The sequence below is a fragment of the Cololabis saira genome, chromosome 13 (assembly GCF_033807715.1).
Source record: "Cololabis saira isolate AMF1-May2022 chromosome 13, fColSai1.1, whole genome shotgun sequence".
Taxonomy (NCBI): Eukaryota; Metazoa; Chordata; class Actinopteri; order Beloniformes; family Belonidae; genus Cololabis; species Cololabis saira.
In genome coordinates this window covers 27,502,125-27,516,467 of record NC_084599.1, presented here as the reverse complement: position 1 = coordinate 27,516,467, position 14,343 = coordinate 27,502,125, and the positions used below count along the sequence as shown (strand labels likewise).

Sequence of the window (14,343 nt, the reverse complement as noted above, 5' to 3'; positions counted from 1 at the left end):
GAAAAACGAAAAACATGTTAAAGGGAAGCCTGAAAGCTTTAGATTTGGGGAGGAGAATAATAACAAGTTATCCTCGGTTGATTCTGCTCGGTCCAGTCTGGAAACAAAGCTTTTCTTTGTCTTTGGGTTAACATTGTGTCTCTTTGGTGTATAAATGAAATGAGACAAATCAGCTATATATTTTTCTTATACAGCAAAGCAGTTTGTTAATTTCAGAGAAAGTAGACTGCATGACATTGATTTACCAAAGTATGTCAAGCCTCCTATAGTTTAAAGAATATATGCATTTCCAAAAGCATTGTAGCAAAGTTTAAAGTTTCCTCCCAACAACGGCCCATCCTGCTGACATCTGTGTATGCAAAAGTTTTGGTCTGATGTGTCTCTAACTACAGCAGACATTTATACATGCAGACAGTATTATGGGCAACAAACACGTACTGAGTTGAAATGTGCAACTCATGCACATCTGCCGAAACACACAACAGCTCAGGGAGAGTAAACTACACAACCACGCTTCCACTAACTCCACAAAAACCATGCTTTGATCTCCGTCAAACATCCCGCTCTTCTTCTCTCAAGGAGAAATAAGGGCGCCGTGTTTGCATATGCACTTACTTATTGCACACACAGTTCTTCGTACCTTTTCACTTTCTAATTTGTGTGTTAGAAAGTCACAACCAAATTAAATTCACAACGACAAATTACAACATAAATTATTCTGGTGAAGTATTCCCATCAAAAATCATGTTTAAACTTAAATGTAGACATATACATTTCCTCACCACCGTATAGGATTTTGCAATGCAGCATGGGTTGTAGGAATGCAGGAAGATTAGTAATCAAAAACAGTTCAACATGTAAATTAATCGTTTATTCAGGGCAAGGATTTGTGTTCATCATTTCAATAATTCAGGGCTTGGATTCGTGTGGTTGGGTTCTACTCAAGTAGCCTGCTAATATGGTACATCCATGTCCAGAGGATGTTGAGGCACCATTTGTGGCATATATACTTCGTAATACTTCAGTGCAGCGTTGTTCCGTCAGTGTAAAGTAAACTAACTGATGACGACTGACACAACACAGAGTTGAGCTCCTCTTAAATGCAGCAAAAGAAACCCAAACATGGATGACCCCTATGACATTGGAGGGATTTTAAGCACTCTCTGCAAAGACAAATTAAAGATGCTTAATGTGTTCATCTAGATTTCCTCGCCCAATTAAGTCCGGGTTGCTTCTTTTTTTTTTTTTTTTGTTAAGGGACGTGAAATGATTTGTTGACTCTTGACATCAACCCTCTGCAATAAAAGGGACTTCTTGCTAAAAATATAAAAGTGTAAAGCATTGCGGGGCTGCATGCAGGGTCAGAGCCACAATCCCACGGCTGTTCCATATTCTATTACATGGCCTCAGCATTATGCTCATAAAAGGATTAGTGACTGGAGTGCACAGCAGTGCTGATAATATTATGGCAGGAGCAACACCGTATTCAGTGGATAGTGGAGCGAGCCCAAAATGAGAAAAAAGGGAAAAGAATTTTCCATCTCAAATGAAAAGTGTGGGTTGTTTTTTTTTTCAGAGTATTGCTTCCAGTAAATGGTAGAAGGATTTAGGAGAATTTCATGTATGAAACGTAACTGCGAAAGGTTTATTTGAGATAGTGAAAGGTAAAGGTTTGTCTTGGCACTCGTGCTCACTGGTTTGAGGGGAGCTACAGATGCTTGCTTTGCACTTACTGGCTGAAATGGAGCAGGCCACTGTGTCGATCAACATCACTCACACTCCTGAACCCCCGTTTCCTCTCCCCCAACCCTCCCATCAGCCCCCAGGTCAGGGCTCGAGTCGAAAAGACACGGCTTTCTATAGAGGTACCAATGAAAAGATGAAATCTGAACACCGGAATTTAGTACTGCACCATATTAATAGTGAGACTTCTGGGCTTTGTGTCCATCATGGTGAAACAGTTTGTAATAGATTAATAAAATAATTAAACAAGGTTATTTAGTAAAATGTTAATATTGCTGCTATAGAAATATGTGCAAATTGGAAATATTTTAATGTTGATGACTTAATGTTCATCTTTAAATATCAACCCATCGGTATCTTATGTAATCTTGTAAGAAAGTTACATTATGATATTCATTTGTTAATTTATTATATTTTAGTATATTAGTGATCCAGTATTGGAGCCCGTCTTAAAGCAACAGTTGTTTGCAATGAGAGGTAAAAATATATATACAAAATATTTTTATCAAAGTAACTTCGATCTTGCTTGTCTTTGATCACTTCCAGTTGTTTTCTCCGAGCTATTAAACTGTTGATTCCTCTGATTGTTTAAGCCATAATTGGTGGTGCATTCAACAATGTTTATTTTCTATTCAACCATTCGTCGCTCGGCATCTTCATTATTGAAGAAATTAATGCAATCTGCACCCTTTGTGGCCTCTACCTGATTTGAAAAATCGTCAATCAGCCCTGCTTGACTGACTTAGCTGTTTTTGAGCTCTGGCCTGGTCCAATTAAATATAGCATCACTGGTTTTACATGTTTTTGCGTGCGTGTATGTGTGTGTGTGTGCGAGAGAGAGACGTTTTCAAATACTGCTCCAGCTTCCTTGTCACTAATACCCAACTTTCTTTGTTGCGTGAGCTAGAAAGTCGCACCAGTTAAAGTGTGTGATTTTGAGCCCACATTCCCTCTGCTGTTGTGGTAACCATGTTTCCTTCCCTCTCCTGCGTGGAATTCCTGTGTCTGTTCCTTTGGCAAACAGGAATGATGAATCATCCTCCGATCCCAATCTCCGAGCTGGCTGAACACACAGAAGTTCTCAAGGCCAACGACAACCTGAAGCTTTCCCAGGAATATGAGGTGAGTAGATCCAAGGCTCAAAGTTGCAATATCACTCATTTCTGTCTGATTTGTGTTTTCAGTTTAAAATGACCACGAATGGAAACGCCACTTCCTTTCACGCCCGTTTGTTTGACTGTGCTGCATTTGGTCGTACATGGGCAATTAGGAAAACACCAACTATTCATATTTCCTCACATATATTTGCAGCTTCAATGTTGTAAAATAAGACAACTGTCGAGTTCAATCGTGTAACATTCCCCCCTGTGGGCTGTTGCGAGTCCTGAGCTGCCAAATACAGTTTTCCTCACGTTCTTGGCTAAATAGAAGAATCATTCCGCTGTAATACATCCAGTCCTATAAAACAGACCACAGTTGAGATACGAACTCAAATATCCCTTTTTCTATCCCAAAATGTGTTGGCTTGCAGTATTCAGCTGAGGAAAATGAAAAAAATACTCAGGTAACCAGAAAAACAACGGATTCAAAAGGCTTAACTTTCTGAAAAATGTACTGAAAAAAATGTGATGACTGACTCAATAAGAGGATAAATAAGTGGGTTGAAATTATTCACACACTCCAATGAAGTTAGAATAAAGATTTTCTTTCTTCTCCAATGAAGATATATTCTATTTGGTTTCGCAGAGCTCCACACGGGCAGCCAGGCTTTATGTGTGTGAGAGAGCCTGTGTGTGTGTGTGTGTGTAGTGTGGGTAACTGAGCTGTCTGAGCTCTGAGACCGCAGCGGTTATAAATGACACCAGAGTTGATTAGAAATCAGGAGAGCTGAATCAGCTCTCGTTTGCATACAAGCAATATCCCCTACTCGCCATCCCTAAATCACAGAGCCTGTCGCCTCGCTGCACACCAGCCGGCGGTAGGAAGCGGGTACACCAGCATAGATTGCCATTATCATGCCCGCTGGTGGATGTTGGTGGATAATGATTTCTCATAGCAATCCAGTATTTCTTGGGTATCTATTATTCATAAATCCACATCCGGACTCGATAGCAAATGGGCAAGCTTGTTCCATCCGGTGGGCAAGAGAGAGACGAGAGATGTAATGCCAAAGTTGACGCTGCAACTTCTAAATGCTTGGCTTTGAGAGAATCTTAAACCACTCTCTCTGTCTCTCTCTCTCTCTCTCTCTCTCTCTCTCTGGCCTGCACCTTCTTTCTCTCTCTCTCTCTCACACACACACACACACACACACACGTCCCTCCAGGAAAAATAAATGACCAAATTAAATAGAGAAGTGTATTTTTAATTTTGTTATTTTCTTGATGAATGGATGCTCATCCCGGCGCCCCGGTTTGCCAAGCGCAGCTCTACGGGGCTTTGACTGATTGGTTTTTAGCCAAGTGAGATGTGAGAGAGGGAGAGACGGAGGGGGAAAGGGAGGAGAAGGGAGGGATGAGGTGGAGAGGCTCGGTTAATGATGAGATCTCAGCGAGAGGAGAGAGAACAGGGCATCGCGGCAGGGGGGTGGAGATGAGCAGGAGATAATCTAATGCACAAACAGAAATGAAAAGGCAACCACACTTTTACCTGATGACACTGAGGATACAGAATTCACCACACAGGCTCCATCTTCTGAGGCTATCGTTCATTCTCTCTCCAGCTCCGCCCTGATCAAAAGGAGAAATTTATTTTTACAAGAATCTAGACGGTTGTGGGCGGTTTTATTTATACATTCAAAGTTAGCACCGGATCTTTGCCATAAGTGTTTCCTTTATGTGAGTTTAATGAATAGAAATACACGTAGCTGTTTCGAGGAACGCCCCTAGTCTGAACATGCACAAAAAAAAAATTACACACACACAGATAGCCTTAAGATAATTTAGAAATCAAGAAAAAATAAAAGAGGAGAGTAGGTGGAGGACTGCTAAACTCGATCGGGGCATAAACATCAGAGAAGCTGGTGAAAAGATGAAAAAAAGAATTGATAAAAGAAAGAGTGGATGTCTTTGAAAATGGAGAGATTGTGATCAGGAAATGAGGACAGGGACAGAGAGAATGAACAGGGGGAATAAGTCATTAACGATTACATGCAGACTGCATGTTAGATCAGGTTTCCAGTGTGAGTTCAGCCACACCGATTATTTCCAGCCCCTCGTCCAGATATAGTTCACCCTTTGACCTCTGCGCCGACTGAGCGGCAAATGCCGCACAAATTGGGAGCAAGTTTGAAACAGAAAAAAAAAAAAGTGTAAGGATTTTTTTCCAGCTTCTATATCAAGGGCAAAGAGCTGCTGCCTTGATCAATATTGTTATTTGTCACCGTGCACCTGCTCCATTAGCAGCCGCTGCCTTTCATCAAGCAGATTTCCAACATAGCATCTTTTTCTTGAAGTGAGGTCGCCTTTTCAAAGCGCCTTTTTCCGATATTAAGGTTATATTGCTATAGCTCGGCTGTTCTCATGACTCCTCTGATTGCTTTTTTCTGTTTTGTTTTGTCTTTTTTTTTCTTCTATGTGCATGTTGTACCTGTCTCTGCCTCCCACCAGTCTATTGATCCAGGCCAGCAGTTCACCTGGGAGCACTCCAACCTGGAGGTGAACAAGCCCAAAAATCGTTACGCCAACGTCATTGCCTACGACCACTCCCGTGTCATCCTGGCCCCCATCGAAGGTTAGTGCCCCCCGACCCCCCACCACCCCACCTCCGACCGGCTAATCACACTGTGGATTACTTAGGAAATCCTTGTTCTGTGTTGGTACGTATGTACACTGGACTAGATTAGACTGGAATTGAATTATGGAACCCATGAATAAAATTGGAAATATGATCATATATATATATATATATATATATATATATATATATATATATATATATATATATATATATATATATATATTAGGGCTGGGCGATATGGACCAAAAGTCATATCTCGATATTTTCTAGCTGAATGGCGATACTCGATATATACAGTATCTCGATATTTTTTCTGTGACATAATTGGGGTTTCCCCCAAAGCATTATAGCATAGAATTTCTGTTTGCTTCATTTTTTTTCTGAGGCAAAACCTTAAAAAAACAGTCAGTTTTAATACAAAGCCTCGTGCCAAATGTCACTCAGGTAACTTTATTAACAGAGATCTGCACAATATCAAAATGTATAAAACAAATGAAATAAAAATAAACTGCCTGCATATATAGAATAAAAATGCTTCTTGAATAAAATAAAACAAATATCCCTTTCCTGCATAACAATTAAATTAAAATACACTGTACAATTAATACAGTGACAGTAACAGGCAGACCTTTCCACTGAGGTTGATAGTTGTGCAAATAACAAAACATTTGTGCAAATCTCAAATAAAACATTCAAGTCAATTTGTCACAAAATAAGCTATATCAAAATAAAAAAATAAATAAATAAAATTAAATTAAAAAAAAAAAAAAAAATGTAAATCGATATAAACGATATTGTCTCGTACCATATCGCGTTTGAAAATATATCGATATTTATTAAAATCTCGATATATCGCCCAGCCCTTATATATATATATATATATATATATATATATATATATATATATATATATATATATACCATACATATATATATATATATATATATATATATATATATATATATATATATATATACCATACATATACATATATATATGTATATATGTGGGCTGTCACTGACATTTGTACCCATAAATAATATACACAAACATGGAAAATAAATGTATAGAACCAAAGTCAATGTTTTAGCTCAACTTGCTTTCTAGCAGTTAGCTGGTTTATGCAACTGAATTACTTGGGAGGGTGAGTCGAGGACTTGTTTCAACTCATCGTTGTGCCCAGCGCTGACATCTCACACTCAAAGGGACCCGGGACTTAAACAACATCCCATTTGTCTGATCAGATCGACCCTTTGCTCTTGACTTCCCTCTAACTGCCCATAGACACTGAGTACTTACACTCCGAGAGCCAGAAAATCTCTTCCTCTGATTCCTAAATCTTAAGGGACATTGTCAGAGGTACTCACCCTTCACCGCTGACACTATTCTGGCTTTGCATCACCAGAAGAGCTCTCAACACTTCACAGTAATGCCAACTCTGTATCCCAGAGTACTTTCTATTGTGTGAGCTAACTGCTCGGTCGAGGTTTCGACATGTGGCAGAAGTCAGGCCAATTTGACAGTGCCGCAACACGCGTAGCAAAATTATCCTAGGGAAACAAATGCCTCGTCCATAAATACATAAATTAATCAGGTCTGAAATTTCTATTTTACACTGGAGTGATTTTGCTATTAGTTGCAGCATTAGAACAATTCATGCACACCACCATTCTCTGTTCACTTAGCTATGACTAAAGCCACGGCAGTCAAATTGTGCGACGTGGTATCCGTTTTAATGATATTTTTCTTTCTTTTTTTTCTGATGTGCTTCCATTCTTTTCTTATTTTAACGCACCCCCTGTATGTGCATTCACTCATTGAATGTCTTGATACTCCTCCTCTCTTAGTCTCAAAAATGAACCTGCTTAATTGTTTTTTTGTTGTTTTTTTTTTGTTTGGTTTACTGATTAAGTAAAGATCCTTCTGTCAAAGTGACAGGATTCTCAGACAGATGGAAAGGTTTTCTGGCTTGGCCTCTGAGGCTTTGGTCTGCATCGCGCCAGCAGCATCACGATTTCCATCGTACCGTTTCCAGATCACCAGACTTACCAAATTCTTTTTGATTAAAAAGGTTACAATAGCATAAATTTCCGCCTCTCTATGTTTCTGTGGTGAAGAATGACTAAATAATAGAGTAAAATTAAACCTTGAATCACAGGGATACAAAGAAAATCATACTGAGGCAAAAAAAAAAAGGCAGTTCCTTCATTTTACACCATTGAGATAGAAAAATACTTGTAGGGATGGTACTGTATCTAGCTAACTGCAACTTTTACTGATTATATTATATATATATATATATATATATATATATATATATATATATATATATATATATATATATATATATATATATATATATATATATATATATATATATATATATATATATTAGGGGTGTAACAATATATAGTGCCACAAAATTTAGTGATGCAAAAACGTCACAATACGTGTCGTGGAGGTGACAAAGTGTATCGCGATATTGGAATATTAATATTAATCTATTGTGTTGACTAGTAACGCGCATCCGAAAAAAGAAAAAAGTCAAATCATACAAAACTATTGTAGAAACTATTCAGTTTGTGGCAAAATATTTGTACTTGTATGAAACTGAAGATTCTTAATGCAAACCTGACCTTTACTTTTAGTTCAGTTTGTGGAAAATGGTTGGCCTGGCTTTCTCTTTAAAACTTAAACAGTTATAAAGCATTACAAACTGTAACAATAGGGCAAATGCACAACATTGTTTTGTATTTTGTGTCTTTCAAATAAAATACCATTTATTCCAGTCATATGTTCCTCATGCAAGGTTGTTAAAAAAATACTGCTATAATATTGTATCGTATCGTTATCGTGATCTCAATATCGTGTATCGTACCGTATCGTGAGATTAGTGTATCGTTACACCCCTAAAATATATAAATATATATATATATATATATATATATATATATTTGCCTTTAGATACTGTTATATATATTTATTTTCCTTTAGATACCGTGGAATCTTTTACACATATTCTTTAAAAAAAAACTGCAACCTGTGGAATTATGGAGGTTTGGAACAGAAAAAAGCGCTAATTAGGAGCAAAGCAAAATGTGTTAGAAGCTGGAAAATGAACCAGAGTAGTGGAGTAAGGGTTGAAAAGTTTCCAGAAGCACCAAGTCCATACTTCTGATTTCCTTGTCTTGTGTACTGCTGTGTGCATGTAGGCATAACGGGGAGCGACTACATCAATGCAAACTACATCGATGGCTACAGGAAGCAAAACGCCTACATCGCCACCCAGGGCCCATTACCCGAGACGTTTGGGGACTTTTGGAGGATGGTGTGGGAGCAGAGAGCAGCCACTGTGGTCATGATGACCAGGCTGGAAGAGAAGTCACGGGTAAGTCTGCCCATCCCATCCTTGTTAAACCTGCACAGACCTTTTTGCTTTTATATAAACCACAATCTGCCACACAGAGGTGACAGTGGCAAAAAAATCTCCCATCACCCTGTATTTTATTGACTTGCCTATAAAGAGTAAAAATCTATGGTTATATACAAAGTTGTTAAAATCAAATATATCAATCAGATTGAAATTCTGTTCATAAATTTTATCCATAGGGATTAAAAACTATAATAATTCAGAACGAACAGAGATCGTGCGGTTGTCTGTTTTAAAAAGGATATTCTGTTGCAGACTTCATTTTGTAATGAAGTATTTTTACCGTACTGAAGGGACATGAGCACTTGTTCCATCGCTGCTTCTGTGATCATATCCCGCTCTGTGGAGGCGTGAAGCAAGTGTCAAAGAGCCAACTGCGATGCTTCATCCCGTCAGTTCGAACCTGTGTCAACATCAGGCTCAGTCCCCCCATGTGTCTCCACTCGTTCTCCCTCCCTCGTTCCCCTCTTCAATTGTTTACCTATCCTCCGTGCCGACATGCGCATTCCGCTCCTGTCAAACGTGATCAGGGTTAGCGGGCGGTGGGACTTGAGTGTCAGCTGGAGCAGGAAATGGGAGAGAAAGCTGCAGAGCGGCACGTCCAGCCTCACTGGCTGTCACATCTCATCGCACTCTGGACGGAATGGGTCTCTATTAGGTGGTGGGGGGGGGGGGGGGGGGGGGGGGGGGGGGGGGGCAGGTTGTGCTTTCACATGCACTCACAGTGGACAGGAAGGCACTAGAGCTGATCACACTGATGAAAGGAAATCTGTCCGGGGTTTGTTCTAACGCCCATCGTACACTAACTAAGCTTAAGGTAGGATCCCGGGATCTGAAATGATGACGGCGATTACGTGCAGTGACTTCTTTTTGCCCCGAGTCAGAGGTTTAATCTGCTAAATGGGCGGGATTCGCTTTAGGATTGACGGAAAACCAGGCGGGATTGGCGTGGCCGCTGGTGGAATTCAGCTGTGGGGGACGTCGCTGTGACAGTCTGCTCCACGTGGGCGGCGGTGCTTCTCACAAGAAACTCTGGTGTTTCTGTCAACGCCTCCTGGTGTTTCATGATGCCCGTGCACTATTAGCGCCGATTTAGATTTCCGTGCACTTCTCTATTATTGTGCATGATATTGATCTGGAGTGGGGAGATTTGTTTAGTTATTTTATTATTAATAGATTGTGATTTTGCCGTTAATATCTGTCTGTTATTTGTCTCTTCTCCTCTATCCCAGATTAAGTGTGACCAGTACTGGCCCAGTCGTGGCACAGAAACCTACGGCATGACCCAGGTGACCCTGCTGGACACCATAGAACTGGCCACCTTCTGCGTCCGCACTTTCTCCTTGCACAAGGTTAGGACAAGTTCTCTTTTTTTACTTGCATGTACACATGAACAGTACTTGCGCATCCAGATCGCATCCAGATCGTATTGAAGCCGGCTACTAACGGTCTAAAGCACAGTGTTCACACATATTCATGCATAGAAGGTATTTCTGCCATCGTCTTGGATAACGGGGAATAAATATGGTTGATTTTCTGAATATTGAATAGACTCAGATCTGAAGTTTACACCTCGCAAAGTTTGCACCAGCGACAAAAATAACAGCTTTAATCCTGGCCTGTATTTCTATTCAGCATGACCGTAAACATGAGAGCAACCTTTAGTCTCCATTGTCCTTCTAATTTCCCCATTTACCTTGTTCAGCTCTGTCTCTCCTCAATGGTTCATCTGTTTATCTGCATCTGCCAAATTGGAGCACTTAGGTAAAGTGAGGAGAAGAGAAACTCAATACACGTAATTGGCAGACCGCTCTCATGTTTCTACGTCTGCACACACACACACACACACGCACAAATTCAAAGGGTGAAGAACACACTGGCGGATACATTGCGCCTCCACGTTCTCTGTATGAAGCTCTTACACACGCTCGCTCGTAGATGACTGAAATCTGATGCCACACACAGCTGCGTACCCACAAATGGGAATGCACTTAGAGGGACGCAGAAACACAGGGGAGATGTACAGTAGAAGCAAAGGAAGGAAAAAACTATCTCATGCACAACGACGCTGGCCCCCGTCCCTTATATATGCACATGTACATCATGATAGCATGGCGACGCTGCTTCTACAGGCAGAGTGTACGTTAGACTTTGTGACATTAGCACCCACGCACCATACCCACCAGAGCAGTTCCTTCTCTTTACATCCTCTCCATCTTCCATATATTTAACCATAGTTGTGAATTTCTATTGCGCTGTTACCGATTTCGATGATATATCCATGTCAAAGGTCGTAAAGGCAGCTAGTAGACAGGCGAGCAGACGTATATGCGTTTAGGAAGCAGCCGCCTGAGCTTGGATACCTAATCGCTGCATGTATGCATTTGTGTCCTGCGGCGATGTCTGCTAACTAAATCCTTAAAACAAAGAAGAATTTTAGAGAAAGACCCGCAGCCAGGGACTAGTCACGTTGCTGCAGCCTCACATTCGTGCCCGCCTGCCAAAAAAATAAATAAAAAACAAAAATAACTAGGTCAGTTTGCTTTTAATTACCACACTGATTTTATTCATTTATTCAGCAAGGAAACTTTTCCCTCTATCAGAAAGGCAGTAGCACTGCAAACAGTCTCTCCTGTTGAGAGGGATGTTATTTTCTTAACACAAAAGAGAGACAGAGATGTGTAATGTACTGTATAAGAGTATTTGCTGCTTGAATATGAAGCTGCCTCATATCTGCTGTGTTAAGTTGATATGGCGCCCTCATAAACTATTAGAGGCTACATGAACTTCCCCATGGTAGAAGAAAAACAATATGCTTGATGTAAACTGTGATATGAAATAAATCCTGATGCATTTCCATCCTGATGCATCAAGCCTGAAAGTGCAAGCCTGAAATACTGCTCAGTCAGATGAGTCCATAGGATGGTGAAACTGGATAGAAATAGAAGCTAGAAACAGACCCACCTGAATATTATTCTTGTTTTTCTTTTTCCTGACATTAGTCAGTTTCTCTCAAACTTGACCGCTTCATTCGACTTATTTTGATCCAGAACGGCTCGAGTGAGAAGCGGGAGGTCCGTCAGTTCCAGTTCACAGCGTGGCCCGACCACGGTGTGCCGGAGTACCCGACGCCCTTCCTGGCCTTCCTGCGCAGGGTGAAGACCTGCAACCCACCTGATGCCGGACCCATTATTGCTCACTGCAGGTCGTTAGTCATTTTATGCTGTTGGACATTGGTTGGAACCTTTTTTTTTATAAGGGATCTTTTGAAGTTATATCTACTTGGCTTCTGGTTTTTAACTCAGTATCATAATTTTTATAAGCATAGTTCCTCTGTCTATTTCTTTACATTGGTGTAATCATTCTTCTCTATATAGCATCTTTTTTATGTGTGTTCATTCTCAAACCCTTTTTCTTTTTTCTCATACTGTCAGATGCTTCACAGTAATCCATCCCCATCTTTCCTACCTCTCCCTTTTTGCTCCCTTGCTCTTCCTTTTTATTATAAGCCATATTTCTCAAAAGGCTTATTCATTCATATTGAAACCTTCCTTTTTGTCAAGATAAAACTTCAATGAGTCCAAAGCACTACACAATAATACTGAAATTTGACAGGTTATCATGCCCAGTCTCTGTCACCATCCTCTTCCTCTTCTTCCTCTTTCTCTATTACTCTATAACTGTCACACTAAAACAGATATTACTGGAATTGCTGCATATACTGTACTCAGTTTCAATATTAGGAGATCTTTTGCATGAAGAAAATATCTGTTGTCACAACAAAGTTAGAATATTTAACTACCAAAGAAGGAAAAATGGAGAGTGTAATGTCTGTTTGAATGCTTCTCCTTCCTATTTTAGTGCTGGTGTTGGCCGGACAGGTTGCTTTATAGTCATCGATGCGATGCTGGAGCGCATCAAGCATGAGAAAACGGTGGACATCTATGGCCATGTGACACTGATGCGCGCGCAGAGGAACTACATGGTGCAGACGGAAGACCAGTACAGCTTCATCCACGATGCGCTGCTCGAGGCGGTCGCATGTGGGAACACGGAGGTGGCCGCCCGGAGCCTGTACTCCTACATCCAGAAGCTGGCCCAGGTGGAGAGCGGCGAGCACGTCACCGGCATGGAGCTAGAATTCAAGGTACAGGAAGTGAATCATTACCTTTTATAATGATAAACTGTCTTGAGTTTATTTCTGAAACCATCTGATCGGCGGCCACGTCAAATGCGAACAGGCATGTAGGCACACTCGATCAATTTATGAACAACTATTACGTTTTTCTCCTTTATCCTGACTGAATCATGCGAGCAGCACAGCTGTATTTTTATGTCACATGAAAGCCTTTCAAATGAGCTCTATAGCCACCGGATTTATCTTCCCAGAAGACTTTATTTTCTTTTTTTTGCGGCAAATCCAATTTCTCTCCCTTTTTTTATGTTTTTTGCACTTTATCTGTATTTCGCCTTCGTCTGAGCTTAATCGTCAGTTCCAATCATTAGACTTTCCGATTTTGACTTTGAGCAGAACTCATAATTGCTCTTAAGCACCAGCCTTGTTACTGAGAAGCCACAGTGAGAGTAAAACAGGAGATCGAAAAAGATATGACAAGAAGCACTAACTGTCATCCAGTTAGGGGAACCAGGAGGATTGGATTTCAGGAAAGGGAAGATGCAGCATTCAGCAAATCTTTACACATTTTCCTCATGGAAATGTCATTTAGAGTCAAACAAAGGAAGGTTGGAGCGATGAAGCCCTGGGTGGCTGATACAGACCGAGTACAACAGTTCAGCAGTTAATAAAGACATTTCTCTCCAAGGTTTTAACATCTTTCAATCAGAATAAAAATCAAAGCTCACTTTTTAACACTGCAGCTTTTTGTCAGCTTATGGACGCCATCCAGGTAATAAGATTCCAGTTGTACAAAAAGTAAGTCTCATTAACTTCCTTGATCCTCAAATAACAGAATCACCTTGGTACAAATCATGTGTTTTGCTCTTGAGCTTTTATTAATGGTATTTTTTTAAAGAAATAGACTGTGACGCTTACATGAAGCAACGGGATTTAATTGTAAAAGCAGAAGACAAATAAGTGTTTATTTGAGTTCGGGCTATAGAAAGAAAGGATGCATGCGCTGATACAGGAAGACAAAGCAGACGGTCGCCATACACAGCAAGACAGAATGTGTGTATAGATATTTGTTTAAGATCTGAAAAATGATCTCATAAACTCAACTCACGGCTGCTGGGTGCTGCAGTCTTTATCTGCTGACCTTGAATTGTATTCGCTCTCACTCTCAATTAATCCTTTATCTTTCCATGGGCGATCATCAGCCCCACCCCCTGCCACAGTACAATAACGTGTTGTTGCTTCTTTAAAAACCTGCAACAGTGATGGGATCTCTATCGCTATTTGTAACGGGGATAA

The 14,343-nt window shown here is 40.3% G+C and overlaps 1 protein-coding gene across 7 annotated transcripts in view; it reads left to right on the top strand.

Moving 5' to 3' along the window:
* ptprsa (protein tyrosine phosphatase receptor type Sa) overlaps positions 1 to 14,343 on the top strand; it is a 228,068-nt gene that overhangs the window by 197,822 nt on the left and 15,903 nt on the right. For all 7 annotated transcript variants that reach the window (XM_061738512.1, XM_061738513.1, XM_061738511.1 and 4 more), the window contains 6 exons: positions 2,768 to 2,865; positions 5,352 to 5,475; positions 8,695 to 8,870; positions 10,145 to 10,264; positions 11,963 to 12,117; positions 12,774 to 13,059. In XM_061738512.1, coding sequence (XP_061594496.1) covers positions 2,768 to 2,865; positions 5,352 to 5,475; positions 8,695 to 8,870; positions 10,145 to 10,264; positions 11,963 to 12,117; positions 12,774 to 13,059 — 959 coding nt within the window. The remainder of the gene's footprint in view (positions 1 to 2,767; positions 2,866 to 5,351; positions 5,476 to 8,694; positions 8,871 to 10,144; positions 10,265 to 11,962; positions 12,118 to 12,773; positions 13,060 to 14,343) is intronic.